The sequence below is a fragment of the Chanos chanos genome, chromosome 9 (genome assembly GCF_902362185.1).
Source record: "Chanos chanos chromosome 9, fChaCha1.1, whole genome shotgun sequence".
In the NCBI taxonomy this organism is placed as follows: Eukaryota; Metazoa; Chordata; class Actinopteri; order Gonorynchiformes; family Chanidae; genus Chanos; species Chanos chanos.
Window position 1 is genome coordinate 11188412 of NC_044503.1, and position 20816 is coordinate 11209227.

General features: G+C 45.2%; 1 protein-coding gene across 1 annotated transcript; it reads right to left on the bottom strand.

The window, feature by feature from the left end:
- Positions 1–358: 358 nt before the first annotated feature.
- Positions 359–18942, bottom strand: kdm5c (lysine demethylase 5C). Its single transcript, XM_030784487.1, has 29 exons — positions 18614–18942; positions 15799–15945; positions 15547–15624; positions 15157–15279; positions 14841–15011; positions 14587–14721; positions 11080–11200; positions 10707–10954; positions 10289–10447; positions 9942–10061; positions 9064–9222; positions 8791–8972; positions 8129–8291; positions 7900–8019; positions 7587–7781; positions 7261–7442; positions 7042–7166; positions 6724–6871; positions 6514–6613; positions 5883–6265; positions 5415–5553; positions 5047–5226; positions 4769–4894; positions 3212–3290; positions 2523–3100; positions 2267–2315; positions 1840–2039; positions 1456–1620; positions 359–1174 (listed from the first exon to the last, which is right to left on the bottom strand). The coding sequence occupies exons 2-29, from the start codon at positions 15940–15942 to the stop codon at positions 1166–1168; spliced, it is 4581 nt and encodes a 1526-aa protein (XP_030640347.1). The 5' UTR covers positions 15943–15945; positions 18614–18942; the 3' UTR covers positions 359–1165.
- Positions 18943–20816: the final 1874 nt, after the last annotated feature.

Consider the following 20816-nt stretch of genomic DNA (forward strand, 5'->3'; position numbering starts at 1 on the left):
AAGGCAACATTGAAATGAAAATGTTTATACACAAACTCACGACAACTGTGTGTCTGCAATATCAATACCAATAATAATATAATAATATAATTATTAGAACCCAAGGACAAAAAAATAAAATGGAGATAGACAGTGTTACAGTGAGGCGTCTGTACAGTTCAGATCGTGTGGAGGAAGAGGGGGCAGGATGAGGAGAGAGAATAAAAGCACACAGAGATGAAGAAGGAAAAGAAAAGGAAAAAAAAGAACCCAACAGGTCAAAAAAATGAGAAAAACATGTATAAAGGGAGAGACAGACCAGGGGAGGGGGAAGAAAAGAAAAAAAAAGAAGAAAAATAGGGAGGTCTATTTTGGGAAAGTAGCACCAAAAAACTTAAATGCCTGTTTTATTTTTTATTTTATTTTATTTTTTTCACATTTCCCAAAATATTCTACTAGTTTATTCAAAACGCGAGTCCCCTTTGATAGCCTCAACAAACACGAGACTCGATACAAAAAAATACAAGTATAAAGGTGGCGCTTCGGCCATGCCCCTGGTGTATTATCTTGTCCTCCGACGGTGAGCGAAGGTAGGTGGGGTGAGTGAGTGTGGAGTTAACCTGGAGACCTATTCTACAGGAAACTGACCTTGCCTTTTTTTTGTTTTTGTTTTTTTACATCAAGGCTTTGAGCTCTGCGGTACAGACCTGACCGACCGCGGGGAGACAGTCCGCCTTCTGTCCCCCGCGAAAAACCGGAGGAACGACCGGCCCCTCGAACAGACAGAGGTCGGTCGGCCGCACGTGACGAGCGCCGTGGAGGATTTAAGAAAAGCGAGAGAAAAGAGAAGAGTGAAGGAGTGTAATGGTAGGGCTGGAGGGCGAGGATGGATGAGAGAGGAGTGTTGATGTAAGAGCTTAGAAAGAGAGACAGAAAGAGCACACTTTATGAAAGAGGGAATATGTCTTTATGTGTGTGTATGTGTTTGTTTATTTATAGATGGGTGTGTTGGTGTGCATATGTATGTGTTGAGCATCATGGGAGTTTGTTTCAAAAGTGAATGAGGGTGTGCCCTGCATCTTTCCACCATCTCTCCTCTGGTGTGTTTGTGGTTCTCTGGCCCAGAACACAGCTATTCAGCACAGCATTACCCTCCGCGTCTTCTCATGTCCATCCACTGCACTCCTCACAGCACCTGAGACGCGCACACACACACACACACACACACACACACACACACACACACACACACACACACACACACACACACACACGTTCAGGTATTTTCAGGCATGCAGACCTTTCACAAATGCTTACTAATGTTTTTGAAAATACAGTTTAAACCAGTTTTTCCCTCACACACTGTTTGGGTTTTTTTTATGTTTATTGCAGTTCTTGCTGAGTAGCGCGTCTAAACACAGGCACACCATTGTTTCTGTGAGACAGGGTGTGGTAACAGCGCGGTGCCTGTCTCACCTTCGGGTGAATCTGAACGGGGGTGTTATTAAGGGGCCTTGTTTTTTTGGACTCTGAGGCCTCCTGGGACTTGGAGCCACCCTCTGCCTTTTGGCTCTTCCTCTTCCTCTTGGCGTCCTTCGTCCTGCCGCTGCGGCTGGAACTCCGCTGCTCCTGCAGCTCAATCTGACACGAACAAACCGCGGGGTCAGAGGTCAGGTCACAGACGGGTTCTCTCTTACCATCACAACACGCTTTAACATAATCCCATCTATACATCTTGCCACAATTACGCCGTCCAAACTGAATTAAGAGCGTGAGCAGTAAACTATGACGAGCAAATTTTCGAAAAAAAGGTTCTAAATATCTCGCTTGTGCACTGGGAGAACTGGGCTTTCCTCTCACCAGTATGAGTGTGTGCAGAGCTTGTCTGGGTGGTTGGGAGGCAGCCTGAAGGACTCTGTAGATGGTCTGCGTCTGGTCCAGGCTGACCTCCAGCAGGTCTCCCTCCAGCTGGAGATCCTCCAGCTCAGCCCTGGTGCTTTGAGACAGCTCAATCACCGGGCCCTTGAGAAACGGCACCAAGGGCAGCAAGGACTCCACACCTGCGCGACAACACACTCGCGTCAGTACGAGAGCGGCCCGGGTTCCAGTACAAAAACAGGATTATGACACTACACACTCTAGGAGTGAAGTCAAAGTTTAACCAAGCGCTTGAGCTATGTGTTAACAGGCGACAGTTAAATTCAGTCCTCGTAAATGCAAAAACTATTTATTAATAGATACTTAAAAAAAAAAAAAGCATGATCCATTCTCCACACACAGAACTGACCTGTAACTTTTGGAGTACTTGGCTTGTCGATGCCGTTCTCACAGCCAGACTGTGGAGACATGACAACACATTTCTGTGAACCCAGATCATACCATCATCACTTCATTGCAGGCAGTAAAAATAAGCTGTCAAATGCTAGGCAGTGTGAATGACAGCAGGGTCAGGGATACTACATAATCCTGTATGTAACGTTGACTGCACCTCAAAACAGAACCTCCTTAACTCTACTCTAGGATCCTGTGGAGACTGGCCTTACCTTTCTCTCTGGGCTTTTACTGGCCTTTTTCGGAGAGTCCTCCGTCAAGTCAATCACGCCATCCTCTCCTCCGTCGGCTTCCTCCGAGTCGGACACCACTATCACTCCGTCTCGGTTCCCTTTCTTCTCCTTCACGTTCTCCTCCTCTTTCTCCTTCTCCTTCTTATGCTGCACCTCCTCTCTCAGTTCCTGCAGTCTCTGTATTGCTGCCCGTAGCTCGGGCGTGTCCAGCGCCTGCTTGGCGCGGCCTTGCCAGTTAATGGCCCGCTCCGTGAGGCACTGCAAGGCCTCGCCCTCGGGGAGCCGCACCGGGAGTTTCTGGAGCGCTACCAGCAGGGCCAGTATGGTCTCCAGGCGCGGCCGCCGCGAGCGCTGGCACCGCGGGCACAGAAAGCGCGTGTCCCAGTCCCACCAGCACAGCGGGTTGGCTAACGGGGCTTCAGAAGACAGCAGTGAGGGGAAGGGCACGCAGCCCCCGTGAAACCAGTCCCTGCAAAGGTGGCAGCGGTGCAGCAAGGGGCGGGGCGGCTCGCCGCACACGCACGCCGACCGGCCAGAGGTCCGTGAGGAGTCCGCGCCTCCGTTCTGTTGCTGTACGGAGTTCTCAGAGGAGTCCACCTCCATAGGGTTACACCAGTATCTCTCCTCTTTCGTGTCCTGGGGCTCCTCCTTCGTTCCCGCCTCCAGACCGGGCTTGGCCAAGTTGACCTGTCGCAACCTGAGTAATGCTTCTTTCTCCTGCCGCTCACCCTCCTTAAAGGCCATGACCTGAGATCACAAACAGACACTTTCTAAACCATCAACAAAACCCCGTCCTGAGCCAAACAAACTGTTTTACAAGAAAGCATTTTCAGAGCATCTCTTCATAAATAAATATGCACAGATGAAAAGAAAGGAGGAAAAAAAAAATGTCCAGCAGACTTTAATAAAGGTATGTGGAGATACGCACACACAGATTTGTTTAGTTAGTAAAACCCACCTCTATTTAAAGGCTCACAAAAATTTCAAATTTCAGCACTGTTTTCTGTAATTCTGTGTTCATCATGCGTAAGGCTGCATAATGTAGCATATTTTTATCATCGCTGCAACTGGAATTTTGTGGGAAAAGTATCACTTTGCACCATGATTGTAACTTTTCGAAGGAAAATGTGCCTCATCGCTATTTGTCACGACGAAGTATTAATATTACAGGGACTGCTTAATTACTATATGCTGCAACATGTATCTGCGTGTTATATCAATGAGCATTTATTACGTAGCAGACAAGGCCTCTGTGTGTCTGTAACACATGGGAGAAAACACCAAGTATCCTGTGCTCCATGGGGAAAAATGATCTTGTACACCACCACACATGCCCTTGGAAGTTTTGCTTCATTGTATGAAAAGCTCTGCACTCCTTAACCTCAGTGAGAACTACACTTCATCTTTGAGGTGAACTTCTCCCGTGCACATGTAACAAAGGAAAATGATTCATCACATCCGAAGCTCGTTGTCTCTGAGAATTAGCAGTTCCCATTAAAGGGGACTCTAAATTTCCCTTACAATTTGCGCGATAACAACCACACACTTCAAAAGGCTGCGATATCTGAACAATCAGGGTTGATAAAGCTGAAAAACTGACGGAGAGGCAAAGAACACAGGAACAGCCCTACTGTAGTGTTAGCCACACCCAAGGTTACAGTGCAAAGACCTGTGTATGTGGGGACATAGTTAGTGGGACAAGCAGAGTGTCAAAGAAAAACATCACCTGCATAAACAAGCTACTAAAATGAGTGGTCCCGAGGGGGAAGAAAAAAAAAAAAAACCAGGCCGAGAATCGAAGTGGAGCTGCAGAAGCAGTTTTGGTACTGAAAACAGGAAGTACGCTGGCTGTGTGGAAATGCTTTGGTTGTTTATGAGACGACCGGTGGCACGTGTGAGGGTTTTTTTTTGCAGAAAGTGTTGAGCAGTAGTGACGACGAAAAGGGGGAACACGACAAAGCTGCATCATCGTCATTTAGAAAAAAAAAAACCAAAACCCCAAAGATGACCTGTTCATTTTCTGGCTCTGTGCCTTCACCATGCCCAATCTCAGATTATCATCAAAACTGAGCACGCGAATCTTTGTTTTATCGCATCTCGTACTGCTGTTGAAATGTCTAAGGTTGTTGCACAGAGCATTATTATGCAGCCGTAATCATGAGGGGGGGGGGGGGCAACGGAGGCTCGCGGACTTTGACTGAAGGTGTTAAGTACACTTGACTCACAATGGCTCCGGGGTCTCTGAGGTCCTGTGCGGTGAGGCCCAGCACGTTAACGTCGTCAGAGTCTCCGTCCGCGCTGAGCGACTCCTCCTCTCTCTTCTTCCTCTTCTCCACACAGGGGCACAAAACCTAAAAAAAACCCCAAAAACAAACAGCACCTCCTCAGTACACACCGGATCCCACTTCTCTCACCTTCAAACTCCCTCACACCACCTTATACACTGATCTGAGAGATTAACAGCCTCTTTCTGTCTCTGTGTGTGTGTGTCTTGAGCGTGTACCTCCAGTAGACTGTGCTGACTGCTCTTCTTCAGAAAGGTCTTGCTGGCTTTGTCCCTCCAGGAGTGAGCGCTGGCCACCTGCAGCTCCAGCTGCCTCAGCTCCTCCATGAGCACGGGCAGGTCCCTGCCGATGGCCACCAGACCCTCCAGGTCATCCAGACAGGGGTAGTGTTCTCCATTCTGTCAGCGTGAAGAGAGGAACAGGGGACAGGAGCAGGACAAACAACAACAAAAAGGGGGGGGAGGGATGTGTTAAGGTGGACGGCTATGAATATTGAGTGTGAAATAAATGCATATTTTAGAGACAGTTTTTTCCTCTGTCCTGTTTGTCGTGACTGGAGGAGAATATGAAATGCAGACTGGCTTGCCTGTATTTCCTCCAGGTCGGTGACCCAGGCCCGTGCTTGGCTCAGGCAGCCCTGAAGGGACAGAATGTTTGGCAGCTGTACTGGGATCAGCTGAGCTTCATTAACTATGGCCTCCAGTGTGGAGAGAGGATGCTTTTGCCTGTATGCCAAAGACAGAGAGAGAGAGACAGAGAGAGAGAGAGAGAGAGAGAGAGAGAGACCAAGGTCAGAGCAGTGATGAAGACAATGGTTGGAGAAGATGGAGTAGTCTCCTCCAACAGGTATAAGAAAAACAAGAGCAGAGTTGGAATCTTTTGGGTTCGGACCAATCAAAACAAAAAGCAATTTTCAGGAAAAATACAGAGTATTCACCCATAACAGACTGATCATTAAAAGGAAACTCTTCAGACCAAGCAGACAGCATAAACCCAAGTGCCTCTCCAGTCTTAACGTGTGTGTGAGTGTGTGAGAGTGTGTGTGTATTCTAACCTGTGCTCCAGACAGATCTGGGCTTTCTCTTCCCAGCGCTCGGCAATGGTGAGCAGCTCCTGGAGTTCGGCCATGGCCGTTTCCACGGAGACGCTCTGGGGCACGTTGCATCCGGCCTCCATCAGGTTCCTGAGCACTCCGAGCGTGACCTCCCCGCCCTGCGGACCCAGCGTCCGCCTCACCTCGCCCAGCCAGCGCCCTTGCTCCTGCAACCCCCGCAGCAGCTCACACGCCGGGGCCTCCGCGGGCAGCTCCGCGCCCTCCCCCAGCAGGGCCTGCACCTCCTCTGCCGTGGGAGGCGTGTCCTGCTTCCACTCCTCTCCGCTTCCACTCACCAGTGCCTGAGCACGATTCTGGAACTCCTCCACTTTTTGTAACACCGTCTGTGAAGAGAGGAGGAGAGGAAAAGGCTAGGAAGGTTAGAGAGAAATGAACTACGACAGAGCAGTTACTGAAGGTGTGCTAGGCCGTGAAGGTAAAATCGTTTTTTTTTTTGTTTTTTTTCTTACAAGACTTGCTGAATATGTTCTATAGTGCGGCAGATGTCAGAGTAGCGAAATGAAATTCATGAAAAGAAATGAAATGAAATTTAGATTAATTAAAAAAATAAGAAAAAGGAAAAGTTACTTACTTGCACTTCTTCTAGCTGGTCCATAATACAGGGCAGGTTCTGCATTTTCTCCACAAGAGTCCTGAGTTCCTCGAGTGTCATTCTCCTGAGAACAGACAATCTAATCATTATCAGGGCTGGCCTTTGAGAAGTGCTGGATATTCAGTAGATGTCTGTTTGTGTGTGCGGTGTCCGTGTGTGTGTGAGAGTGTCTCTGTGTGTGTGTGTTACCTGCTCTGTGTTCTGCTGAGGAGCTCTGCGCTGGTTGTCTGACACTGCTGAATGTCTTTGAGTACAGTGTTGAGGCGCTGGAGCAGCTCGTTATCCGGAAACTTCCTCTCTGCAGCCTCCTCCTTCAACGCCACCAAATCCTTAATACCTGAAATAGAAAACAAATACCTTACATCTCCATACCTCTCAGTGTGATCTACAACACAATCCAATCTTCACCCAGCGCCAGACGTCCTTTTCAACCACGTTATTAAGTGCCAATGCACTTTCGTTCTTTGGCCTATATTACAGTTACGTAAGAAATACTTTCATTCTCACCTATTTTGCTGCCTTCCTCTTGCTCCAAAGCCTCCTTCACTCTACTGGCCCACGAGTCAAAGGACTCCGCCCGCACCTTGAGTCGATGAAGCATTGCTAACAGTTCGTCGAGAGTATACCGGTACCTGATGAACGGACACGGGGAAAAGAGAGTTGAATGACACGGCACTGACACGGTGACGGGACGAGCGACTTGCGGCCGGGCGGGCGCGTGTATACCTGAGGTAGAGTTTCTCTGTGGGGCAGCTACACAGGTCCTGGGTGTGGTAGAGACACACGAGTCGTTCTGTGCAGTTGGAGCAGGCCAGGGCGGACAGGAAACACGTGGTCTTGCATTTATCGCACTGTCTCTCGTCGTCGGGGAGCAGCTCGAAGGCCTCCCTCTCGGCCTCCGTGATACCCTGACCACACAAACACCTCATCAGCACTCGCCAAGCTACATACAAGTACAAAAAAACTTGCCAGAATAAGCGATCAAATTTCACTTCTAATTGAATGTGAACTCAAATCCAGAGTGCCTGTCTCTCTCTTTCTCACTCTCTTACTCTCTCTAGCAGTCCCTTGCGTAGCTTCCTCTCCTCCTGAACGATGATGAACATCTCGCGGTGGGTCGCGGCCGCCAGGTTGAGGTCCAGCTTCTCTGGGCAGGCGGCCATCTTACAGGTGAGCTCCTCGTGCGAGAAGACGCAGTATCGACGGAGCCGGCGGTAATGCTCTATGCAGGAACGACCCGTGGGTAACTGGGACAGGGAAACAGTAACTCTGTAAGCAACCTCCAAACTGCATATCATGACTAATCTAGCTCTATTTGAGCCCCTCTCCTGATAGGCACTTCTCTATGGGTGCGGGTATACCCACCCAGTCCGCAGTGCAGAAGTTGACGGCTTCAGCAAAGTTGTATCCCTGATTGAAGCCGCTGTGATAGGCCCGTGGGAAAGTGATGACAAACTCTCCAGCGCACTGATTGGTTCGTACCACCTGTCAATAAGAGGCGACAGAAAACTGACTTTCCATCTATCGACGTCATTCATGTTTACACTTCTGCCAGGTAGGTAGGTGTGTGTGTGTGTGTGCATGCGTTACTCACCGGGACTCCGTGAGCCATGAGGATGTTGGGATTCATTATGGTGACGAGCTGGTGAAGCAGGTCTGGCTGGAACTCAAACAGTTCAGGAGTGAGTTTTTTCATCACCTCCTCCAGATGCTCGGCCGCTGACGACGGCACCCCGTACCACGTCTTCGGCTCACCCCTGGGAGGGAGTGAAAGGGAGAGCGTGAGAAAGAGAGTGAAAAGGTGTGAAAGCAAATGAAAAGGAAGAAGAGAGATAGAGAGAGTGACAGAGGGGCCGGGGTGGGGGGGGGGGTAGAAGGGGGGAGAGGCAAACGAGGTGAGTTGGAATGATGTAAACACACATACATTGTTCTCATGATCAGGCACCTCATTAGCGGTACCAAGCTGTACCACCAGAAAACCAAGCCAAGCTTATTTTTAGTCTGTTAGTCACCTCCTTCATCACCTCCATACATATGTACATTAACATACCATTTAGAGACCCCATAGCAGCTGTGGGCGGAGTATGAGTAACAGCACTACAGCCTGGTCTCACTGCACGTCGAGTGCATATCATGACTTAGACCGTCAAGGTCAGTGGCGGTTCAATGAAATCAGTTAATATTTAGTAAACGATTCCATTTAGCAAAGGATGAGGGCAGTGCAGTCAACGTAATTCTTTCATCCGGTCACAGTACCAGTGGAGGTAGTTGATGGAGTAGCTCCAATGGTCCTCAATGTGCCAGCAGAAAGCGGAGAAGACCATGCCCACGTAGAGCCAGGGCACTTTCATGCCAGAGATGTCCGCGTTGATGTGGCATAATACTGACTGCTCTAACACGGGCATCACGTTCAGGTTCCAGCCGCTGCGAGCGTACTCCTGCCAAACACAGACCAGAGACCTTCAGTTTGCACGTACGCAGAGACGTGCTACCAGGAACGAGGAGCGAATCGGGCGCCGCACAACCTACCTCCTCCTCTTTTGACAGGTGCCTCTTCCCGTTATTGACGGGGAAGCCGCTGCCAAACTCCTTGGAATGGATATCAGCTCCGTATTCAACTGTAACATCCTCCTCAATACTGCTTACAAGACGCCAGAACTCTTTCTCCACCAGCTCTGTGGGCACCATCTAAAACGCACACAGGTTATCGTTACGTGAATGGAGAAAACAGAAAACACACAATAGCACAAACACCAAACCCTGTGACAGACGTGATGTGAGCCAGCTGTTCACATTAAACAGACACGCGCTGTAGAGAAAACTGATTCCACTGAACAATAAAAGGTGTGGCTGTTCGCTCATGTTGAGGTTTGAATATAAACCCGTGTGCTGATGTGTGATTGTCCCGGTTTGTGTCTTAAGGCTACCTTCACACCTGAGTGAGGCCCTGCCCAGACGACAACGGAATGTTTTGAAAATGACATTTTCCCTTTGCGTTTTCAAAAAGTTTCACATCCATATGACAAGGTTATGAGAATTCATCCTCGTCCACGCGGATTCGCAAAAATGAGTGAAAACACTGTAGTGTGTACGCCAGGCCTGTAGGTGCGGTGTAACTTTGCCACTCAAATACACAAACACCAGAGAAGAACACCGCGTGAATGTAAATAGCCGCACACGAGGTGGGGCCGTGTCGTCGTCATTTTCAAAAGGTTCCGTATACGGAAACGTTAAGGGTTACGTTTTCAAAAGATTCCACTCTGGAACCCGGGTTCAAAAGTTTTCGTTTTCAGGCCCCAAAAACGCCGTTGTCATGAGGACAAAAGGCCAAACCGCAACACAACATTTCCGTTTTCCCTTGGACGGCCCTTCAGTAGGCTAGTACCCACAGGTAAGGAAACACTCACGTGAACGGGCATGTTGAAGTAGTCGGCTTTAAAAGAGTCCGCCATTTCGCCAAAACTCTGCAGTGTGTACTCCCGCGTGGCTTGCTCAAAACCAAATGCCTCTGCTGGCTTCTTACACTCCTACAGTGACGGAGAAATGCAAGAAAAAGAAGTTAAAAGAAAATATCACAAAATCCCTAAAACAAGAGGGAAAAACGCAATTCAAGTTAATACAATCATTTCCCGCTACGTCATAAAACATTTGTATTGAAAGCGTCAAAAACTCTCAGGTTCCCTTCCTGAAAGACGCGGCTGTTAAAACGCATCATAAAATATTCAGGCCCGTCTTTGTCCCCTCTGACTCTCACCTCCGCCACACATTTGGGGCATCGCCAGTTGCCTTTGGGTGGGTCGGTGAGGGGGGGGATGAGACAAAAGGTGTGGTAGTTGTCATCGCATCCGTCACACAGCAGCAGCTTCTCGTCCTCGTCGCCGCGCCCACACATCCGGCAAACAAACGAGTCCACCTGAGAAACAGACCGGGGCTCTTTTCAGAGATCAGATACAGATCTTCACAACACCCCTCTTCTATCACATCACAGGCCTGCGGCCTCGAGTCGGGTATTTAAACGGCGCTCGTCGTACGAAGCGTGGTTACGTTCGGCTGAAGCAGGTCTATGAGTTATAGTAATGAAGGGTCTTCAGTTTGAATATGATTTATGGTGAATTGTTCTGTGTCAGTATAGGATGAACGATGGAACTGTTCTCTCTCTCATAAACACTCACAAACTGAGGATTGTTGAGGTTGCGTCTCAACCTCATGGTCATTTTTGTGCAAGGCTCGTCTCTGTCCGGGTCATCCGCGTCTTCCCCGCGACCTCTGTCCTGACCCTCCTCCTTCTTCACCTCCTCCTTTACTATGAGGTTAGGGGGAGGCGTGGGGATGTCAGAGTTGTTTTCTGTTACTCGTGACTCGCTGGGCTCGTCCTTGACTGAGGTGCCGTCTCGAACAATCACCGTTTGTGGAAGCTCGTCTGAAGAGAAGGGAGAGAAATGAAACCACGGTTGACCGAAGGCCACCGGTAAACATGATTAAATTCAGCGTTTCTGTTAGGTGGACACACGGAGGTGAGCTGATCTGAAACAGAGGGAGAATTACCTTTCTTCCTGGCTTTGTCTCTGGGTACCAGCCCAAGACCCATCATCTTGGGTCCTGCTCCGTAAATCTGAAGCTTTTTCAGCTCTGGATTCTTCTCAATATCCTCCTCTGTGGGCTCAGGCTAAATGTTAAAGAGTAGCAGTGTTAAGAAGAAAAAAAAAAAACTCTGCAGAAGACAAAGAAAAACCTGTGTCTGTGCTAAGGCTTAGACTTAATCTACTCCTCAACCGAAACTCAACCAAGACTCAGAGCAGTGCCTACTGCCATTTTAACCAGTGTCAACAAGGACGGCTCTCAAAGACCTACTGACCTGAACACGACCTTTCGTTAGGCTTGTAATGAATCTGCCGTCATAAACTGATGACCCCTTCTCCCTAACATTTATATATCCAATATTACAGCTTGAACCTTTTGCTGGCCAGTGCTGTAGTGCCTTGCACTTTCTGGGGCCTTTTCTCATGCCTAGGGCTTGGACAGTATTAACGGAACATCTGAAAGCTAATCTCCTCAGAAAGGTCAACACTTCGGTGGAGCACTGTTGAAACTCTGGATGTCGAAACTCCGCTCTAATGTTTCTCTCTGAGATGAGCAATATTTGAGGGGGAGGTGTAGCTACCTATTAAAGAAAGCATGAATTCAAAAGCAGAGGTGTGTATGGAGTTTTGTTTTAGCCACTGTGTTACAATACAGTCACCGAGTCAGCAATGTAATCTAATTACCTAAGACAACCACTAGCTCCCCACTTCTAATGTATTAAGATCAAAGACATCTGCTTGGTGCCATTTCTCTCGCTCTGATGTGCCAGCCTAACTACACAAATACTGATCAAAACTTCTGAAAGGACTTTGGCAAAACATACAGAAATACATCCAGTGGCACACAGAAATGTTATTAGCCACATTTTATATGCAGACAGCGATACGGATTTATGAATATTGACTTATTGACACAAAATCGAATCCATAGAGATAAACAAAGCGGAACACGTGCGGTTACTGAAGGCTGATATCAGCTGAGGAGTAAATGCATAAAAGCTATAAAGAGAGAGAGAGGAGCAGGAAAGAAAAAAAAAAAAAACCAACCACCATCAAAGCAGATCAAAGCAAACATCAGAAGAACTAGGCAGCCCAAATATAGACCAAGTGTGGGAATTAACGGAAACGCTAGTGTTATGGGGAAAACAGACCAGAACGTCAAGCAAGACTACGGAAATGAAACATTTCGGACGTAGGGGGAGAGAGAGACGACAGACAGATGACGTTAATTCTGGGAGGTACAGACAGATCGTGCTGAACCTATTTAATATGAAGGGGTTATTCGAGACAGATGTTAAGTGAAAGAGAGGTGATGGGTGAAGACACACATTCTGCTCCGCCACAGAGGAAAACTGAGCACAGATACATCAGAGGTGATGACAGACCTTAACACCAAGCTATTCATCACAGAACAGGGCAATGCTAAGTGTGAGAGAGTTAGGGAGAAGAGAGAGAGGAGGAGAGACAAAGAGAGAGAGAGAGAGAGAGAGAGAGAGAGAGGGAGGAGGAGCGCGAGGCAGTACCGAGGAGATGTGTTGAGAGCCAGTGGTGAGAGGATGGTGGGTCAGATCTTCTGGACCCTGCATGGGAAGACAACAACAGTAACAATGGACTGAAGAAAAGAAGGGGGGGGGGGGGGGGGAAGGGGGTCCAGTATAAAGAACGTCTGAAGAAAAATAACATCCATGATATAGACGGGGAGGGAGGGGGGGGGTCGAGAGGTCAAGTGCGGGTACAGTCAAAATTCCAGGTGGTCAGAGGAAGTTGGGGAATTCAAGATTTTTTTTTTCAGAGATCAATTCATTCTTCGTTTATGTCAGTAATGGATCACGTTACCATTTACCCTGACACAACAGCACAATAAAACATACTAGAAAAACTACCTACTTGTGTCCATATTATTAGCCAAAATTATAATCAAATGATTGCTACTTTTTTTATGGTCAAGGTTAAGTGCACTGAAGAGCATTTTAACACCGGGTTTTATTCATGTGTTTAATATTATGTTTATATGAATTGTCAAATACATAGCCTGGAAGTGCTTTTTATACAAAAGTGTCTAAGACGTAACAGGTGTTCAGTGCAACGCAGTTATTGAGAGTGAGAAAGTAGCCATTTGACTTTAATAAAGTGAAATCTCTTTCATTTGTAAGACTTTTTAGGAATGAATCCATTACCAAGCCAATGGAAAGGCAAAACAAACAACCAAAAGAGCTGCAAAAGAAATGGCTACAGTAAAATGGTGATGATGCAATCAGTGTGACTGAGATAGATATGGGTAACATTTACACAGGTACACAAGAACATCGGTGTGATGGTGTGAGAACTACAGAATATACGTGTATATGAACGGAGGGAGAGAGACAGAAAGAGAGAGAGATGGAAGGAAAGGGCAAGAGAGAAAAAGACAGAGAGAGACAGATGGACAGAGAGAAAGAAAAATGACTTGACTGAAGTAAGCAGACTCCAAATGCGTGCTGAAAGCGTGGCGCCGCGTAGAGCAAAGCATGCTGGGAGGCACCCGGAGCGCGTCTTTGCAGCTGCAAAACGAGAAGCGTTTGCCCGTCTCCCAGAACACCAAAAGAGCAGAGCCTCATGGATCCATTTACGTTTGCGTCTGGACGTCGTTACGACGTGCAAAACGGCAAGTTCTTCGACCTGCTTTTCACTTCCATGTTTCAAAATGCACAATGTTCCTTTTCAAAAGGAGGAGGGGACTATGCACTTCCACACAGACAACACTGGTCACTGACCACTGTAACCACAGGTCTTTTTTTTTTTTTTTTCTTTAAGTTTGAGCAGTGTAAACACCTTTTGTAACACAGACTCTGTGTTACAAATAACACGCACTTCATATCTGAACATACCATTTATTCCTATTCGAGTGATATTAACAGATGTATAATTATAATTATGGTGCTGTAATTCATATCGAACAGGCCGGTCAGGAGTCGAGATGTGAATCTAAGCAACGCTAAAAAAATGAAAGTGTTAGTTCTCTCAGCCATGCTGCCTATCTGTTCAGTCGAGCTTTTATGTAATTCTCTCTGTGTTTGTGTTTAAATGATCGCTGGACGTTCACGGTTACTGTTATGAGCTGTATACATTTATTAAATGTCTTCTCTAAAGAGGTGTACACATTTTAAGAGAGAACAGGATTTACATTTTACAATTAATTATCCGTTGAAAAGAAGTGTGTCATGGGTTTTGAAAGAATTCCTCTTTTAATATGATCATCTCCCTTTTTCCACATAAAGTCGTATCCTCTAATTAAATATGATGTAAGTCTCGAGTGGTTTTTTTGCGTTATTTATGTGACACAAATTCAGAAGGAAGGGGAGGCTATTAACCCAAGTAATGACCACCATGTGATCAAAAGTATACCATTCTATAATCCAATCAATGCGTTGTGCTGGTAGGAATGGGGACTGGCATTGTTTAGTTATTAACGCCGGGGGGAGAAGGTACCTACCTCAGGTTGAAGCCGATTGGCTCGCCGTCCGTAACTGCTCATCTTTGACGGCTGAACGGACTGACGGAGAGGGATGGAGTGGGGCTTGTACTCCCTGTCCACCTCCTCGCTCTCGTATGGCCTTGGTTTGCATGGCTGAAACACAAGAGATGTCACGGATTGGTCTCGCAGCCCTTAGAATCTTACACTCTGTCATCTCTTGAGATTCATAACTAGGACTTTGATGCGACTGAGAGACAAGACGACGTCGGTACCGGTAAGCTGGCACCAGACTGAAACATCTCGAAGGGGTAAACGATTCTCTCGTAGTGAGATCTCAGGAGGGAGCCGATGTTCTTCCCTGGGGGGTAGCCCAATTTCTGTGCCACTCGCGCCCATCGCCGTTCCTTACTGACTGTCTCAAATCCACCTTCTTCTGTGACAATCTGAAACAGGAGGGGGGGAGAACCGTCACTGTTTTAGCTGCACTGATGCACGCAGAAGCGCATACTATTTCAAACTGTCTATACTGACATGTAGGCCTATGACGTTTCCAGGGGTTGGGTATTTTGTGTGCATGTGAGCGCTCACCTTAGATAAACTGAAGAGGTCAAGCATACGCCTCTCTATATTTGGAATTTTGAGGGAGGAGCCCTGGATCTCCCAGAACTTGGCAATCCTGTCCAGATAATTCAGCTTCACTCGCGTTTCGGCCTAAAGGTACAGAAGTAAATGGATTTTGCCATTATACACACATATACAACCGCTTTCTCAACACAGCATGCCTCTAAAGCTAAAATTTAGAGATTAAAATGAAAACCCTTTCAAACAAAAAACATCAGGTATGTGCTCCAAGGTCAGGGATAACACACCAGATGCTGCCTCTTTATCCCCAGAAACAGGGGAATCTACTGGCTGGTCGAAAAGAAGATGAAAGGAGGGGGGGGGGCTGAAAAGAGAGAGAGAGAATGCTATACACACCTCCAGTTCATTAAGTCTCTGAATACGTGGCGTAAAGCGAAAATTGTCCACCTCCACAGCAAAAGGTGGCTGCCAATCCTAAAAGAAGGAAAAGGTCAGTTGGAATCTTGTTTTTTTTATTATCAAACACCACAAAGGTGACGAGGTCTGATAAGAATGATGTCACTGCCTCATTCTCTAATGAGCTGAATGCAACCTGGTCTAAAATGCTGCCCTTTTCCAACATCTATGTGTCAAGGAAACGCCGCTTACAGGAGGAGGCCGAATCTTGCATATTCCGGACTTCTCTGCGATTGGACGGATCTTGGCGATATATCCCAGAGGATCTGCAAACTCCTCCCATGTTGGTTCAAACACTGGACACTCAGGTGGTGGCACAAACTCCTCCGGCTCCATTGCCTTGACAACAGACAAAAGGGAACGCATCACTGAATTGGTATACTGCAGTTGGAAGACGCATGAGTACATATACGGTACAAAACAATGAGCATTTACTTCCAAACGTTCAGAGGTTAGAGGTCAGCTAGATAAAAGAGTTAAGCTGCGCTGTTATGTCTGATGTCAATGTGAAACCAGGTTCTACAGCTCTAATAAAGCATAGTTCTGTCAGATAAAACTAAATGAAACAACTAATTTCATTCGTATTACCAACAGAGTAGATCTTATTCTGAATATATTAACCTAATTCCATGTAGGTTTCAGAAAAGTTCTGGCATTAAACTCCTTTTTCACTTCAATGAATCTACAGAGTATTTCAAAAAATGAAAGACCATTCAATTTCTTTACGAAATTTGAACTATTCCACAAATGGTATAAACAACAGAACATTTTCTTAACATCCCAAGTTCTGCATAAGCATCTCTATTAGGTGCCCTGAATATGACTCAAAACATCTCTTGAAACAATCAGTGTATGTACATTCTTAATCTAACTGCAGTCAACATTTTTGTATTATCTTAAACACCACATTAAAAACATTCATTTAGGTAAACACAAGCATTCCATTTTGCCTTCAAGGATCAAGTTACAAGGAATAGGCATGATCATGGCATGCTGAATATCAGCTCCTAATGTTCATGTTCACATGACAAATGGTTCATAATTTTTTTCTTGGAAGAAATGTAGTCTGTAATCCACAATCTCTTCAAGGAATGAGACAGTAGAAATACAGATACCCGAGGAATAAATGTGAACCCTGCCCTGCATAGCCATTACGGGTGTACATCAATGCTGAAAACATACAAATACGTAAGAGAGGGTCACGGCTTCTTCCGTCTCTGCCAAAGCGTGAACACCACGCCAAAATGTACCATAAATAGGTCACAACATCAACAATCAGATGAAACAAGACATGGGCGATAGCACAACTCTGCCTTCGGACATCAACTATTATATAGACACGATCACAAAGCATGAAAACACGGCTAAACAGAATGGGGGAGGGGAAAACATTGTCCATTTCGAATCTTGCCTTAATCATAATATAGAGTTTAAGTAACGTGTCTGAAATAATCACTGGATCGTTGATATTTTGATCCAATGGAGGGCTCGACACCACGTTCCACTGTGTGTCTACCTGTACTGTGTCTGACAAAAATACGGTTAGCTGGCTCACATTGTGTGAGCATCTGGCGATCTTGATATTTATCTACTAGGCAGCTGGTAAACCATATCACATTGATCATTTCCGTCCTTCAAAATATCTAACAATCCACTGGTCTGATAAGCAGTGGCTGGAAGTATGAGGCGAAGATGCCTAATCACAAAATGCAATCCAAAACATCAAAGGAAAACGTTCAAAAGTCGCGAGCCTTCCTTCACAGTGTGGTTGGACGGATATTCCAGAGACGGGCCTTGTTAGAGACCATTAACCATGTGAAACAGGTCACAGTATCACTTTAAAGAGTCTTTACTTTTTAAACTTCTCACAGCTCGCCAGTGTTTGTCTTTATCTGGTCAGGTAACACATTCTACCGTAATTAGTTACTACCAGCTTTGTTTGGACCGTAGCTCAAATATTCCACACCACGGAAATCAAACCAACCTTTTTATCCAGTAGAGGCTACCCAACAAAATTCCGAAAAGCAAAGTACCTTCCGAAGAGACACAAGGCAATCATAAAAAGGTATAATGGATTTTAAAACAAAGCCTTTGCACAGGTCAACGCTTCATAATTAGTTAGATGTGACAAGCAGGGTTGTAGAGCGGACAATGCATTGGATTTTGTTATTCCCTTGGTTCCCGGATGGACGGCTAGTTGGAGTGGCAGATTAGCTGTCCAAGCGAGGTTAGTTTATTGGTCAGTTAGCAAAACAACTTAGATAAAGTTATTTGAGCGAACACATTATCTTGTATTAATTGATCACCAACTCGCGATTGGATGGAAATGTTACAACCCGCTGATGCTTGTTACTTTATTTACATTTGATATAAGCAGACACTGTATGATGACTTGTACTGAAATTCTCTCTACACAGTTCGCCAAGTTTAACCAGCACGAGCGATAGCGTTCCAACCAGTCACATAATACAGCACTAACGCAGGTTAGCTAATCGCAAGAGAAGTAGGCAAGTTCTTAGCTGATGAGTTTAGCTTAGCTAGCTACATCGCAGAACTATATGCTGATCCTTGAGTTCTCTTTTACATATCAATACAATTTTGTCTAAACTAAGACGGGAACTAGTCAAAGCAGTTGGTACATCAGTTTTACGAACTAGTGATATTAATCTGTGTTCGGCAACGTAATTCAACCAACCTATTACCCAAAGCCTTCCCTGTTATCCCAGTCAACATTAAATGGCCAGGCATATCAACTAGCTCGCCGAGTTATGTAAATAACATCGACGAGAAAACGGCTGCTAAGCGGTTAGAAAGGCTACAAGCCACATCTCTCTGAGTTCCAATGACGTAGAGTTGTTTTCATTTCCAAACTATCATTAAAACGTTTCTAGTAAGCAAACTAACAGTACAAGCTTGCGGCACAACAAACAATATATGCCATTAACATGCTAGCAAACTTAGCTTGTCTGATACGTTGTTAAGTTACACGTAGAATTCTGTAAGTTACCTCGTAAACGTATTTCTTCAAACGCTCTGACTCTCGCTCTTGCGTGTATATTGATCCGGTCTATTGCAAATATGTCCGAGCAGTGTCAATGTCTTGGGTGATCACAGTCAGGGTCTATTGTTCGGTACTGGGTCACTCTCTGGGTGGCTGCGGCTCTGCGGCCTCTTCTTTTCAGCCCATCCCAGCACTTCTAGCCTTGAAAGCCTGGGAAACAGTGTGGGTTATTCGATGAGTTACTCCTTTTTCTTGTTATTACCCGTAAAGAGTCCGTTAACACATCGGAAGTTCTGTTTCATTCGTAAATTTACATTAGGATATTTCGTCGGCGTTCTATTATTCGCTAGCTATCCCCCCCAACTCATCCTGTCTAGGCTAATCGCCATCTTGGTTTCATCACTGCCTCAGCACTACCTCAACTTCCATCGTTCATGGTTCATGGAATCCAGGCGTTCAGTGGTCAAGAAAATGTAGTTTCATCCTTCCACATTTGATAGTTACATATAAAGTAGTTCCAAAGCTCACGCTCTTTTCCAAATAAATATTTCATCAATCAGGTAACTTGTGTGAAGTTTTCGAGAGAGGATCTGAACACATACCCACAGTAATGAACATTTTTAGCCATATATGCTAGCTTCTTATTTTGGCTGTACAAAGATGCAGGTACATTGAACGAACGTGACGCGGAATAATACTCCGTAGGATTTCACCTATTTCTGCAAGAAGTAGTTCCAGTCGCGAGTGTTTGCGCAGAAGTAGCTGGTAGGATTTAAAGGTAAATGTGTGAAGATCGCAAATTGAGAGACTGCTTTAAGTGCCTTGTCTATTTTAACGGAATTGTAAAAAACGCAGACAAACGAATCAGATTTGCGAAAAAATTGCTAAAATGAGACACTCAAATCTTCTTAAAAAGCTGAGGTAATTTTCTCGCAGCAAATTACGTATATGTTATGCCAGTAGTTTTCGTACACCTTCTAGGACAGTCATTTAGACAAATATTATACCTAAACAAGATTTACGTAAGAGGTCAGTTTTTGAGAAGCGAGATGTGTAGTGCAGTTCACTGGTAAATGGCTAAAGAAACATGATTACCAAAACTCTGTAAATATTATGTACATGATTTATCTTCATTTATAGACATTGGGCTTTGATGTTTTATAGAAATATGAATACTACTCGAAATAACTGTAAAAGTAAATCACTAAGTAACGAACAAATATGTCAGTTTCATTTTGAAAATCATTTTGAAGCGCGAGCGTGTTAGTGCTAACACAGACCTGTGGAGGGCAGTGTATTACTAACAACCCCGATTTTTTTTTTTTTTGCATTTAGCAGATACAACCTAGCCAGCAAATGTAATGTCAGACATAAAATGAGCAAAAACGTCAGGTGAGTAAAGTATTCGAAGAAGGTGCGCATTACGTTTGCTGTGCCCCGTGTGTTTGTGTGCTCATGCATTGTACACAAATGACCAACACATTAAACACACGAGTTTTCTCCACTGCAAGGACATTTTATAATATTTCAGAAGCAATAGATTTTCACATTCTCGGAATTAATTAAATTCGACATTCTATGTACATTTCTAGAAATAATTTCTTGCTATTTCTTGTATGTTTCAAATAATACTTAGAACTGCTTGACATACACACACTTATACAAGTTTATAATTATACTTTAAACTCTCACTCCCTATACAAAACAAATATTCAATGTTCTTCTCATAGGAATGTTTCACCCTCATACACTCACAGAAACTTACATAACGTACATGGACATGTATGCACACCAACCTCAGTACTACAGACCTCATACAAGGCCCTGTCCATTCCATTTTCAATATAAATATTTCTATAATATCATATTGTATGTACATTTTGTTTATATAACACACTTTATTCAGTAAGTGCAGGTGTACTCATGCAATAAGGTTCACAGAGGGAAGACAGACAATTTCTGTGTGAAACTGGAAAGAAAAAAATATATATATATTCTAACCCAAAAAATCTCACGCCTACCACAACCAAACCCCTCATCCTTCAACCACAACTTCATCCCTCAAATTCACGTCCATAACCCTGCCGTCTCTCCTACATTCCCTCTTTACTTCCTCTTTGTTTGAAATTTCTCCAGTTCTTTTTATTCTCTGTCCTTTTCTCCACCTATTTTTGATTTTTTGATTACACATAAATCAACTGACTTTACA

Bases quoted from the DNA above. Each gene is read 5' to 3' on its own strand.
- kdm5c (XM_030784487.1), bottom strand. From the start codon at position 15,942: ATGGAGCCGGAGGAGTTTGTGCCACCACCTGAGTGTCCAGTGTTTGAA. The intron at 15,625-15,798 runs GTAAGCGGCGTT...TCCTTCTTTTAG, and splicing joins GCAAGATTCGGCCTCCTCCT to GATTGGCAGCCACCTTTTGC. The intron at 1,621-1,839 runs GTGAGAGGAAAG...TGTTCGTGTCAG, and splicing joins CTCTGCACACACTCATACTG to ATTGAGCTGCAGGAGCAGCG.